This window comes from Hypomesus nipponensis, chromosome 9 (genome assembly GCF_054491055.1).
Source record: "Hypomesus nipponensis isolate SF chromosome 9, ASM5449105v1, whole genome shotgun sequence".
Classification (NCBI taxonomy): domain Eukaryota; kingdom Metazoa; phylum Chordata; class Actinopteri; order Osmeriformes; family Osmeridae; genus Hypomesus; species Hypomesus nipponensis.
The window spans coordinates 2398888-2413122 of record NC_140369.1 but is presented as its reverse complement, the minus strand read 5'-3'; the positions used below and the strand labels follow the sequence as shown (position 1 = coordinate 2413122).

Genomic DNA, 14235 nt, shown 5'->3' with positions numbered 1-14235 from the left:
CCCGGGGTCATGTGGAGCACGCTCAGAGAAAAACCAGCTGGCCCAGGAATGTAAGGAGCTGGAGGAGAGACCAGCTGGAGGAGAGACCAGGGGAGAGAGTATGGGAAGGGCTCAGATACATGAAGAGCAAAGTGCTACATGGAGGGGTGGGCAGGGGAGGAGGGGAGGGGTGTGGGGAGGGTCAGGGGAGATGAAGGGTGTGGGGAGGGTCAGGGGAGATGGGGAGGGGTGTGCAGGGGAGGAGGTGAGGGTGTGGGGAGGGTCAGGGGAGATGAAGGGTGTGGGGAGGGTCAGGGGAGATGGGGAGGGGTGTGCAGGGGAGGAGGGGAGGGGTGTGGGGAGGGGTGTGGGGAGGGTCAGGGGAGATGGGGAGGGGTGTGGGGAGGGTCAGGGGAGATGGGGAGGGGTGTGGGGAGGATACAGCTGGCTCCCTGAAACTCTTCTGCAGGAAAGAGAGATCCCTGTTCTCACACAACCTCTCAAGTGTACTTTGGAGGTGTGTGTGTGTGTGTGTGCGTGGCAGCAGAGGCAATTGTCAGTGCAGGAGGGCTGTTCGTAAACATGCGTTGCATTTAAATCATCAGAACATGACTTTGTGACACGGATCTGCGGCACCCATAACCAGCTAACACGCTCTGCAGGAAGCAGAACACCACCTGCCAGCTGGGAGGTGACTGGGAAACAAACATTCTTCACCTCCTTCTAGATCCTACTCATGTGGAGGACAACTTCACATCCATAACAGTGGATAATACAAACACCTGTCACATAGGTAGGAGAATATATATCCAAAATATACAGTATATACATGTACTGTAATTATATAGTTGGGGTTGGGGAGAGAGAACAGTTTGGTACCATGGTGTCTGAGAGTTGTGTTTGTGTGACCTGGACAGTTGTGGACAGGTGTGGACAGGGGTGGGTTCAGGTGTTGGTCCAGGTGTGGACAGGTGTTTCCAGGTGTTGGTCAAGGTGTGGACAGGTGGGTTCAGGTGTTGGTCCAGGTGTGGACAGGTGTTTCCAGGTGTTGGTCCAGGTGTGGACAGGTGTTTCCAGGTGTTGGTCAAGGTGTGGACAGGTGGGTTCAGGTGTTGGTCAAGGTGTGGACAGGGGGTGTTCAGGTGCAGCAGAACCAGAGCAGTTCCCCACAGGTCAGCTCATCCAGTATCTGACACCTCACAGCTTCCACCATGACTTCCTGTTTCACGCCACACCCTGGCGCCTGATTGGGGCCTGAGGCATGCTGGGAGACGGGACTTTCTCTTACTTCGGGGAGCGTTGCCTGGCCAACCGTTTCATGAAGCAGCACGTTACCGTGGCGATGATGAGTATGCCCACAAACAGGGCAGAGGACACGCCGACGACCAGGGGGATGAGGAGGAGGTCAGCCGCTGGAGAGGGGAGGGGGGACGGGGGAGGGGGGAGGGAGATGGAGAGAGAATTAAACGGTGTGATCTCCACATGAGCACAGCGATGTTGCTCCTGTACATATCTGACATTTCAGTAAGGCTGCAAGCTTAGAGCCAGAGAGACAGAAAGAGACAAACAAAAATGGAGAGACAGATAAAGAGACAGAGATTCAGAGAGAGAGAGAGAGAGAGAGACAGAGAGACATAGATCCAGAGAGAGAGAGAGAGAGAGACAGAGAGACATAGATCCAGAGAGAGAAAGATTGATCCAAAGAGATCCAGAGAGAGAGAGAGAGAGATCCAGAAGCAGTGCTCACCCCGGGCGTACAGGTACACCCTGACGCTGGAGGAGCGGGCCTTGGCCCCGGTGTTGTACTCACCCTCCGTGGGGGTCCTGCCCCCAAACCTCCGCCTGGCACCGGTACCGGCCCTGGTCCTCCGGCTCCGCCGCGTGGATCCTCAGCCGGTAGCATCCCGCCGCCATGCGCTCCACGCTCGCCTCGCTGCCGTTACCGTAGGAGTCGCGCCAGGCCGTCGTAGCTCAGCGCGGCGAGGAGCGTTCCCGCCTCCTCCTCGTCCCCGGCTGATGATGTCACGGGCTCCTGCAACGGCGCCCGCAGCCAGCTCACCTCCACCTGGGCGGGGCCGGTGGTTACCACGGAGACGTTGCACAGCAGCGTGACGGTGCTGCCTCGCTTCAGCAGCGGCCCCCGGGCTAGCTCCGCCCCCGCCGACACCAGCACCTCTGTGGAGCGCACGCACACAGACACACACCAGCAGAATAGATTTACTAGTCCCATCATCAACGTACCCCGACTGCTTCACTTCCTGAATGCACTATGCACACGTGTGTCGATAAAAGAGTCTGCTCAATGAACAACATGTCAGATGTGACAGGCTTGTGTTCGGGTCGAGGTCAGGGTCGTACCTTTGGTCTTGAGGTTGACGGTCACGCCCTCTGACCTCCGGGTGATGGCGGGGCGTCCCGCCTGGCCGCCGGCGAACACGCTAACGGAGCACACGTACACCCCCGAGTCGCCCGGCCGGGCGGAGAACAGGCGGGCAGCGCGTACCTCCCCTCGCCTTCCTGCTCCATGGAGCCCCCTCCCCCTCGGCCCTCCTCCCCCCAGCTCACCACCCCGTCGGGGCCGCTGCGGGCCACCTCCACCTCCCCTGGACCCCCCTGACCCCCGCTTCATCCACTGCACCAGGAGGGCTGAACGGCCCCCTGCTGGCAGCCCCCCCACCTCGCAGGTCAGGGTGAGGGGAGACCCGGTCTGGAGGGTCACCTCTCCTCTGGGGCTGGAGGTCACCTCCAGAGACTTGGCTGGAGAGGAGAGGATAGGGGAGGGGAGGGGACACAGAAAAAATGGTTTTTATTAGAGACTGCACACATTTTGTTTTAACTAGTCAGCTTTCAGCTCCAAAGCCCTAAATGTCATTTTCTTGTGAAGAAAGACAAAATCACACGGGTTGGTCTACTTCTCATGTTAGACAACACTTACGTTATTCGTTTATTATCACACACAGACACTCTTATATCCAGCAGAGACAGACCCAGAGTCACCAGACTGCTCTTCTGAGAAGTCTGCTCAGATAACACCCCACTCCAAGCAGAGCAGCAGGGACCACAATCACTCTTTATCTCCTCCATGAGAACAACAGCAAGCACCAACATCTGCCACAGCGCTGTACCTATGACAACATCTCTTGCAGCAACACTGTGCCTGGCTCTGGGAGCTGAGCCTGGTATCCACAGATCGTTCCTTGACTCTGAGATACAGACAGGAGTCTTGAGTCTTGAATCTTGCTTACATTTACATTTAGTCATTTAGCAAACGCTCTTATCCAGAGCGACTTACAGTAACTACAGGGACATTCCCCCGAGGCAAGTAGGATGAAGTGCCTTGCCCAAGGACACAACGTCATCAGCACAGCCTGGAATAGAACCGGCAACCTTCTGATTACTAGCCCGACTCCCTAACCGCTCAGCCATCTGACTGCTTGAGATGAAATAAACGTGTTCCCTAGTGACTCTGTAGAGACACCTTGCAACCGAGGAAAAGACACTGTCGCCATAACAACCTTGACTCGAGCAGGGACCAGAACCTGACTCTGTGAGGTTGACCCTGTGACCTGTGGCATGACCCCACGACCCCGGGGGTGGAGACTGACCTAGGGGCGGGACTGACCCAGGGGTGGGACTGACCTAGGGGCAGCACGGTGAGGTTCCCTATGTCCAGCGTCCTCTGTGCGATCTTCTCCCAGCGTCCCACAGGGTCCAGGATCCACTGCGCAGCCTCGCAGTAGAACGTCCCAGAATCCTCCGGGGCCACAGCCTTCATCTTCATCACGTAGGCGTGGCGGCCGGCCTCCACGCCCCTCTTCTCCAGCGAGATCTCTCCGGCCTCGTAGCGCTTGCTGTAGGACAAGGCTTCCCCCGGCCTCACCACTAGCTCCTTATCCACAGCCATCACCTCCCTCACGCCGGCCCCCGGCCCCCCCGCGGCCCCCGCCCCGCCCCGTACGCCAAACGTGACGGACACATGAGTGTGCTGATCCGATTGGACGCCGGCCGAGCAGGTGAGCTGTAGCTCCGCCCCCTCCGGGACGGGCTGGCCAGTCAGGGAGCGGGAGTAGCTGATCTGGAGAGTGTCTGGGATCACTGCAGGACACAGAGAGAGAGACAGGTCAGAGAGAGAGACAGGTCAGAGAGTAAGACAGGTCAGAGAGAGAGACAAGTCAGAGAGTAAGACAGGTCAGAGAGAGAGACATGGTCAGAGAGTAAGACAGGTCAGAGAGAGACATGGTCAGAGAGTAAGACAGGTCAGAGAGAGAGACAGGTCAGAGAGTAAGACAGGTCAGAGAGAGACAGGTCAGAGAGTAAGACAGGTCAGAGAGATAGACAAGTCTCACACTACGTTCTCATGTCATGTCAATGCAGTTCTTATGTACGAGCAGGGTTCACATTTTCAGAGGACGTTTCCAAACCCCTGACCAGCAGCCTATCAGTATGTGGTACACAACACTGTGCTGCAGCATGGCACCCTGGCCAGCCAAGTCTGTTAAGTGTCCCTGCAGTGAGAATCAGGCGGGAGAGATGAAAGCAGGACAGTTTAACACCCAGAGCCCTCAGCGTCCAGCTCTGAGCAGGATGAAGAGGATTTACTGGGTTTGCAGCATCACCACAGCAGGAATAAACTGCTTCTGCAGCATACAGGGTTAGACTGGCAGCATGGTTACATCTGAGGCCCCAACACTACACAGACAGCTACTGATACCAGTGAGGGAGAGAAAGAGAGAGAGAGAGAGAGAGAGAGAGAGAGGGGGAGAGAGAGGGGGAGGGAGAGAGAGAGAGAGAGAGAGAGAGAGATGAGAGAGAAAGAGATGGAGAAAGTGAGAGCTGGAGAGAAAGAGAGAGAGAGAGAGAGAGAGAGAGAGAGAGAGAGAGAGAGAGAGAGAGAGGGGAGGGAGAGAGAGAGAGAGAGAGAGAGAGAGAGAGAGAGAGATGAGAGAGAAAGAGATGGAGAAAGTGAGAGCTGGAGAGAAGAGAGAGAGAGAGAGAGAGAGAGAGAGAGAGAGAGAGAGAGAGAGAGAGAGAGAGAGAGAGAGAGAGAGAGAGAGAAAGAAAAAAAACACCCACAGTAGCAGGCTACTAATCAGCAGGGGCGTTTCTACACGGGGGCCTACAGGGGCCAGTGCCCCTGTAAAAATGTCCCTGGCCCCCCTTGTGCCCCTCCTGAGCTGAAAAAAAAAAAAAAAAAAGTTTTAATTTAACTTTATTTTAATTTTTTTTACACGTTTTTCTTCTTCTAGTACTCATCATGAACCGAGGAAGGGACATTGCAGCCTTTTTAATAAAAAAAGTTCATAAAAAAGTTTGAGAAACATATCAAGGTATTGAGAGAGTTGAGGAGCTGGAAGAGGGAGAGCCGGAGCATTTTGTATAATTTTAATGTAAAGCAAAATTAAAGTATTTAATGTTTAAATATCATTTGTTTCCGTTTTTAATGTGCCCCTCTGATTAAACACTGGCCCCCCTTGCCCCCCCCCCCCCAGTAAAATTAGTCTAGAACCGCCACTGCTAATCAGGAAGTCCTCTCTTACCTTTGACAGTGACGGAGGCGCTGTAGTTGCCCAGGTACTTGACGTCAGTGCTGGGGGTGTAACACTCGTACCTGCCCTGGTCCTCCGGCCTCAAGCGCTGAACCACCAGCCTGGCCCTGTTCCCCGCGTCCCTCTCCACCTTCACCTCCCCCGCCCGCACCCGGCCCTGGAAAGGGGCGTAGGGGAAGCCCTGGTCCCGGGTGGACACCACGCCCATCTGCCTCCCGGCCGCATCCTCGCGATACAGGAACCACTCAAAGTCCTGGGTCCTGGGTCCCTCGTAGCCCGAGACGGAGCAGGGAAGGGAGAGGGGAAACCCGGCCACGCGGTACAGGGGGCCGGGGGGCAGGGAGACCTCCCGACACCCTGCTGACTGGAGCACTGGGGGAGGGGGGAGAGGAAGGGGGGAGAGAGGGGAGGAGAGGAGGGGGGGAGAGAGGGGGGGAGAGGAGGGGGGAGAGGAGGGGGGGAGAGGGGGAGAGGAGGGGGGAGAGAGGGGGGGAGAGGAGGGGGGAGAGGAGGGGGAGAGAATGAGAGTGATGGTTTGAGGGGGGGGAGAGACAGAGGTCTATCATGTTCTGAACATATAGGTCGATACTGAGCCTGCTCTACACAGGATCCATATCCTGCTGCATCATGGATCTGTACCCTGCTGCCTGGCGCGCACACACACAGTGTGTTCTGAGCCAAGTGTTTAAGTGTGTGTCTGTGTGTGTGTGTGTGTCATGTAAAAGCTGACCACTTCCTCATAGTAATACATGGTTTAGTTATTTGAAGGCCAGAGAGACAATAGGTATTTCAACATTGATACACATATTTAGCCTCCAGCTGTGGAAAGTGATACTTCTCTTTCCAAGATTAGGACTGGTATCGCGGCACAGAAGCACAAAAACTTCGCTAACGTCAAGTTCCTTAAAATAAGGATGCTGGTCGGTATGGACAAGACACCGGTTACACAATCGACGCCCCGCCCGTGTGTGAGGTCGAGTCTTACAACACATCTTCATCGGTTCCCAACGACCAGAAATACCTGAAATGTACGTTTGACACTCCCTGTGCGAGGAGTAAAAATAATGGGCGCTCACAGCCCTTCTATTGTTGAAGACACAGGAGCGGTTATGAGGCTTAAGCGGATCAGGCAGTAATTAACATGGTGCCTAGACTGATACCTAGCCTACGGGCCATGCAACAGGGTGAGACGATATATATATACGGTCAGCGTAGCGGCCTACAATGTCATTAACAAAGCCAACAAGTTATCTATGGAGTCAATTACATTTTCCATCGGAGCCAAGTCGGGCAGATAGATGTGTATGACCCCAAACATTCTACTGCTTTTAAAATTAAGATCCGTATATGTTATTATATGCACCTTCCTGCCACAGTAAATTCCGTAGAAAACGTACATGGCAATAAAAACCTATTTTGATTCTGATGAATTTCCTCTTGTGGGACAATAAAGTTAACCTTAACTTTAGACAAGACGAAGACATTTATGCTGGTTCCATGTAAAAGTTCAAAATGTAAAACGATGTAAAAACACTTCTCAACACGAGTTATATTTGACCCATGTGCCGCAGAACAGAATTAAGCGAAGACTCCGAGCCAGATACATGAAGTGAGCCTGAACGCCAGACTGGATTAGGCTTCTCTATACTGCCCGGCGAGGTAACCAGGACACTTACTACACAGCAGACAGACAGCCGCGGGTAGCCACGAAACCTTCATCTCTACCCTCATCATCGTCGTCATCGTCGTTCCGGTGACCATATGGATTATCGCCTCAGATTTATCGGTTTGTTGGTGCCGTTCCGTCGCTGTACATCATTCAACGGTGGCAAGTTATGATCTGAAAAACATCCACATGGCTTTATCATGTGTGCATACTTGGTATTAGCCTATACGTAGCCTATCGAATGGTAAAATAGCTCAAATGTTAAGGATCACTTATTAGCCGGTATTGAGCTGAGACTGTTATGACAACAATATAGCAGGCTACGGCAGCTAGCGATGCAAACACTGACGTTGTATTGCATTTGTTCATGCTATATCACATCCCCAATACAATTTTCTTGCTTACATTTTTGCGCATGAGACCCTTTCCTGTTAATCGATCCAATCCAGCGTTTTGCTTTTAATGAAAATACATATCTTTATTTCTTGTCCTCTCCGTGCACGTCACTTGGCAGACACGCTGTACAGCGGGTTCGGGGATTCAGACGTTGGCATCACGGGTGCGGAGGGGGTCGGTCGTCGGTACACACGAAGGAGGAGTCTGGATGCGAAAAAGACACACATGATCCACCATTGGTCAATAAACTATGCGTTGGGTTTTAAACCAATAAGGCTTGAATGCGCTGCAAAGCTGGCTATGCTAACGAAATGTAGGGCAGACAGCCAGCGCGGCTCTCGCGTTTAACATTCTGTGACAGATCGGCGGAATCAGGATCTTCATAAGAAAACGCCATTGTTTAAGCGTGAGAAAAAGTTAGATGAATGACCCGGAGTTTTAACGGACCTGGTTAACTTGTGTATGGTGCCCCACAGTCTCGGTTTAGGCGCAGGGAAGCGAGCTCGCCCGTATTTGTTTAATCTTGGCATCTTTTGAGTCACACGAGACTGCTTGACGTTTAACTCTATGCAACGCTGTGATGACTGAGTTGGGACTAGTTGAACCATGACTTTAGTGAGGGATTTGTTATTATTTTTTTGGAAGGAAAATAATTTTGAAAACTATTTTGTCTAAGACAATTAATTTAAAACGGGAGATTGCTTCATACAAATACATTCAAAGTTATCCGTTCACTGTCCTTGAAAGAGCACCAGATTTATGTTAATGCTGTGCAACCTTGAAGAACAGACTATTGCTCTGTGGTGTAGTTCAACAGTCGCGGAAAGATAATGTTGTTTAGCTAGTCCTGTTTGCTATGGGCGGAGCAGTGAGTTGTGTGTACAATAGCATCATTGAGAGTGCGTTAGCTGTGTGACAGTCAAGATAAGAAAACGATGAGAACAAAGATAAGAATCGGACTCTGCTGGAACTACCCGTTTATATATTTGGAGATATTGTGTGAGTGTGTGTTGGGGTCAGAGGTGGGAAGTAAGGAAGTACAAATACTTTGTCACTGTCCTTTATTCTTGTATCAGTACCTTATTTCACTATTTATTTTTATGACAACTTATTACTTCGACATTTTAAAGCCAGGCTTGTTACTTTATTTTTATCTGTAATTGGTGGCGTGATCAATAGCCTATAATTTCTTTTGCGCGCCTTTTTTCGATTCCTGTCCGTCACGCACAATAAACGTAAGATAGTCTACGAAGCTACCAGGTTTTGAAAGGTTGAAACAATATGTTCGAAAGGTAGGCTACTTGATGTGGACTACTCCTCTGTAGGCCTATTCTGCTCTAGTCTTTCCTCTCCTCCTCTCCTTTCACTTCACATGTGAAAAACAAAAAGGTTTTGAAAGGTTGAAAATCATTTTCAAAAAAAGGTTTCGATTTGGGGGGGGGGGGGGGTTGATTTTTTGGGAAAAAAAAGTTTACCCCACCACCACTATTTAGCATCATTGATGAGTACTTGATGAAGACTCTAGTGTAATCTATTGTACTCTATTTTAAGCTTCTCTGTTCTCCACTCCTCCTCCGCTCCTCCTCCGCTCCTCCTCCGCTCCTCCACTCCTCCGCTCTCCTCCTCTCCTTTCACTGTGTATGTTTTTTTTTTTACAATACAAAAAGGTTTGCATCATTCATGAGCATTTAATAAGGACTCTACTATACGATATTGTACTCTGCTCTGCTTTGCTCTTTTTTAGGCTCCCCTCTCCTCTACTTTTCACTATGTGTGACTATGTATTAATATGGTACTAAGGTCCAACAGGTAGTAGTAATGGATACTTTTTACTTCAGTATATGTTACAGCCCTTCCCTTTGGCACTCATTTTTTGGTTGTTCACAATGTGTGCTTCTTGTTTTGGCTACCTGCAATGCTTTGGGGCTATATCTTGTTGTTATTATCAGTGACCTATGCACTTTGTAAAGCTCTCTCTTGGAAGTCGCTTTGGATAAAAGCGTCTGCTAAATGAATAAACTTGTCCACATAACGTGACCACTAGATGGCGCCAGTACCCACTGAAAGATGAAGCTCCTGTCGCACATAATGTCATTTTTGGTGTGGCGAGGTTTGTACAAACCAGGCCTCTCTGTCTTATGTTTCTCCCATCCCTCCTTCCCCTAGTCTATCTATCCATAAGGCCTTTAATGTAATTAACACTTATTCCAAGCTATCAAGCCTGGTCACTACATCTCTTCTGGGTAAGAAAAAAAAACTCTAGCATTCTATATTCTCAGTTCTAGGATTCAACACTCTAAACTTTACATTATATATTGTACACACCGCATTCTATGTTACACACTCTACATTCCATATTCTACTGTCTACATCTAAATGAAAGGGCAGGCTAGAAGGCTAGTTTGGTGTTGTGGGGTCTGGTTCTGACCCACTCAGTCTGTCTAGACCTGGAGACTAAACACCCTCAGAGGTCTCTAATCTGCTCCAACTGGCCCTCCTCCATGCTGGGGCTGAGGCTGGGGAATGAGGCTGAGGCTAGGGCTGGGGAATGAGGCTGGGGCTGAGGCTGGGGAATGAGGCTGGGGCTGAGGCTGGGGAATGAGGCTGAGGGCTGAGGCTGGGGAATGAGGCTGGGGCTGAGGCTGGGGAATGAGGCTGGGGCTGAGGGCTGGGGGCTGAGGCTGGGGGCTGAGGCTGGGGGTGTTGTTGACTTCTCAGTCCACTTCTCCTCTCCTCCCCAGCTCCCCTTTCCTCCCCTCCTCTGTTCTCCTCTTTTCTCCCCTCCCTTCCCTTCCCCTCTTCTCCCTTCCCCTCCCTTCCTCTGCCCTCCTCTCCCATCCCCTCTCTCCTCTAGTTGACTCAGATCCTAATGGAGGAGGATAGGATGTAAACCTCAGGGGCAGAAGTCAACCCATCCTGCTGTCAGCGTCAGACCAGCCAGACGTGCTGAGATCTGTGTTCCCTCGCTGCTCACTCCATCAGTGAGCCCTCCAGAGGCTCTCGTCCAACACAGCGACCAAACCAGAACTCTCTCTCCTTCCTCCTCCCGGAGAAGAGAAGAGAGGAGGAGAAGAGCAGAGGAAATGAGGTGGAAAGGAAAGGAAAATAGGTAGGAGAGGAAGTGTGCTAGTCTGGGGTGAATTAGACACAAGTGGACACGAGGCTTCCTGACTGCCCTTCCCTCTTGATCACTACAACCCCCCCCCCTCTGCCCTCAGTTTTGAACTCTATACCCCCCCTCGCTCCCAGAATGAAAACACACACAGATATTTACAATTGTGTGATAGTTAGTACCCAGAGATATGTAACTCTAAAGGCACGAAATGTTGTCTGTGTGTTTGTGTGTGTGTGTCTGTGGTGCGATTATCTGGAGAACCCGACAATGAAGTTGAAAATGGACGGGTGTATTGTTCAGGACCCGAGGAAGTGCAAAATTGTTTGGATGAGCAGTTTGCGAGAAACAAACATAAGTTCATATTCACCTTTGCAACCATGTTGAGCTGTAATAAGCGATGGGCCATATATATAAACAAATGACAGGAAAGTTTTCTTCTGTGTGCATGTATTTGTGTTTGTAAACCATTGTGTGTGTGTGTGTCTGTGTGTACAAAGTGAGGGAAGTATATGTATCATCTATGTGGTGATGGCAGTTGTAGGGGGTGGGGGAGGGACTGGGTTGTGGGGGGTGGGGAGGCAGGGTTGGGTTTGGGGGTGAGGAGGGGGGAGGTAAGAGGGGGGAACACAGAGACAGACGCCAGGCTGGGTTTGGAACAGATCCTGGTGAAGGACTGTGGCGGGCGGAGGGGGGAAAGGGGGGAGACAGGCCTGGCCGTGTTCTCTGAGCGTGCTGGAGGGATGCCGGGCTGGGGGGGGGGAGCGAGGGGGGAGGAGGGGGGGCTCATTAAGCAGGGCGAGATTGGAGTCCCAGTGGCTTGCCTGCTTCAACCACACTGAGGCTTTGATGAGGGCTGAATCCCCTAGCTCAATCAGTCCCACATGAGCCCAACTGAGAGGGGGGAGGGGGGAGGGGGAGACTGAGAAGTGGTGGGGTAGAAGGAGGAAGTAGGGGAGGGAAGTGGATGGGCAGGAGACTGACTACACACACTTTAGCTACACAGAAAGAGTTAGGGAGACAGTGAGGGAGAGAGAGAGAGAGAGAGAGAGAAAGAGGGAGGGAGAGAGAGAGAAAGAGGGAGGGAGAGAGAGAGAGGGACAGAGAGGAAAGGAATGGAGGGAAGTTTAGAGCCTGCAGGACAAGGAAATAAATCAATAAATAGTGGATGAAAGAATTTTAAAAAAAGAAATAGTGGTGGAGGAGGAAGTGGAGGAGGAGGAGCAGGAGGAAGAGGAGGAGGAAGAAGAAGAGGAGGAGGTGGAGCAGGAGGAGGAAGAGGAGGAGGAACAGGAGGAGGAAGGGGAGGAGGAAGAGGTGGAGGTGTAGCAGCAGGCGGAGGAGGTGAAGCAGGAGGAGGAGGAGGAGGTGGTGGAGGAGAAGGAGGTGGAGGTGGAGGATGCAGGAAGAGGACCCATCCTGGAGTGACTCAGACTAACCCATCCATGTTTAGATGACAGGGGAGACCTCACCTCTCTGGAAATAAACTCCACAGTACTAACAGTCTGGAAGATTCTAAATGTTTGAGTGGTGCTAACAGAACTATCAACACAACTATCAACACAACTATCTCTGGCTACACATGTATTTCCATATCCTAAAGATGTGTGTGTGTGCGCGTTTGTATGTGTGTGTGTGTGCATGCCTGCGTGTGTGTGTCTGATCGTGTGACTGGCGTGTGGCATGGCGTCATGACGAATGTGGCATCCATTAGTGGTTCTCCTGAAGCTGCAAGCGCTCACTGCGAGCCCCCTGACTCACACACTCACACACACACACACACACACACACACACACACACACACTGGCACAATGACTGCAGCGCTACCACATTATCATTAGTCCATTACCCTCTACCCCCACCAACAACACACACACCCTGAATGTTACGCTTCTACAGGAAACTATTCATTGCTCTGCTCGTTAAGGCCTTAATTCGTTAATTAGTGTTTACCCAAATGTAAACATGTTAGACTGACAGCTGCCTGTTTAAGAGACACGGCACTCTGCTCCTTCCTCTGGTGAAGCACCATGACACCCCCTTAATAGTGTTACTGACATGTTATGACACCACCTTAATAGTGTTACTGACATGTTATGACACCACCTTAATAGTGTTACTGACATGTTATGACACCACCTTAATAGTGTTACTGACATGTTATGACATCACCTTAATAGTGTTACTGACATGTTATCATTACACTGTACTGTGTAATACTGTGTTTGAAAAGTATCATTATGACGTTTGACTGGACTAATGCTGCCTACCTGCTGAAGGTACACTGGTATGTAATAATACTCACAGAAAGAGAGAGAGAGAGAGACAGAGAGGAGAGAGAGAGGAGACATAGAGAGAGAGAGAGACAGAGAGGAGAGAGAGAGGAGACATAGAGAGAGAGAGAGAAAAAAAGAGGAGGAGAGAGCGATGGATGAAGTTTGTTCAGGTCAGGTTTCCAGATTCACAATGTTTGTTATTTTCTGTTTACACGACTGATGACTGATGATTTTCTGCGTCAAGTAGATATGGTGAAGAGCTGAGGAGGAGAGGAGGAGGGGATGATGGCTGGAAGGGAAAGATAAGGTGAAAGAGAAAGAGAGGGAGGGAGAGAGAGAAAGGGAGGGAGGAGAGAGAGAGAGAGTCCCACATCGATATCTCAATGTGGGACTTCAGTAAATGACACAAAATACACAAAGTCACCACACGGAGAACAGCAGCCACTATGACAGAGAAGAGGGGGAGAAGAGTTTGTTTAGAGGATAAACACACGCGCAGTGCTGGCCTTTACATAAACACTATGGAGGGTTTAACAACAGAGACATAAACACAGAGAGCGAGAGAGGAGGAGAAGAGGAGGAAAAAGCAGGAGAGAGGAGAAGAGAGAAGGAGAGAGAGAAGAAGGGAGGAGGGAAGGAGAGCTCAATGCTCAATAGAGGGGATGGACAGAGTCTCCGTAAACGTTGAAGTGCTGACTACACTTTTTCACTCAAGTTAAAGTCAAGAACTGTGCTCTGACATATACTTAGGTAAAAAGTAGCCATTACTACCTGTTGGACCTCACATCATATTAATACATGAATACAAAAAGACACTATAGACACGCAACGCATTCGCCAGGAATTCTTTTTGACACCGACAATTTTGAACATCTCCCTCATATAAGGCCACGGTTGATCAAGAATGTCTCTATTCTCAGTCATGTCGACATCGCTAACTCCTTCTGTCTCTCCCATAACGTACCCTTTTTTCTCCCGAAAAAAATCAACCTTTAGAAACTTTTTTGTACACAAACATAACACAAAAAGGTTTCGAGTTTTTTAGAATTTTTTTTCTTTTTCTTGTTGCCCTTTGCCTTGCTCCGTCGTAGCTTCGTAGACTAGCTTTCATTTGTTGTGAATTAAAAAAGGCGCGCAATGACGCAATGAAGTAATAATATTGATCATGCCACCAGAAACTCAAATAATGAGCCTGGTTTGAAAATATAAGAAGTAGAAAGTACAGATGTAGGTGAAAGTAAAAAGTTGTCAGAAAAATA

At 50.3% G+C, this 14235-nt stretch overlaps 1 protein-coding gene and 1 long non-coding RNA gene across 2 annotated transcripts; one reads left to right on the top strand and one right to left on the bottom strand.

Moving 5' to 3' along the window:
• Window positions 1-352: 352 nt before the first annotated feature.
• On the bottom strand, window positions 353-8110 carry igsf8 (immunoglobulin superfamily, member 8). The gene is given in 12 exon segments (XM_084705929.1): window positions 353-1391; window positions 1727-1790; window positions 1792-1932; window positions 1934-2154; window positions 2338-2470; window positions 2473-2593; window positions 2595-2736; window positions 3619-4074; window positions 5517-5897; window positions 7202-7365; window positions 7597-7791; window positions 8035-8110. Coding segments are annotated over 10 exon segments (1872 nt in total). The 5' UTR covers window positions 7287-7365; window positions 7597-7791; window positions 8035-8110; the 3' UTR covers window positions 353-1263.
• Window positions 3951-5403, top strand: LOC146272311 (uncharacterized). Its single transcript, XR_014766679.1, has 2 exons — window positions 3951-3992; window positions 5226-5403. It is a non-coding gene; the product is annotated as an uncharacterized LOC146272311 (long non-coding RNA).
• Window positions 8111-14235: the final 6125 nt, after the last annotated feature.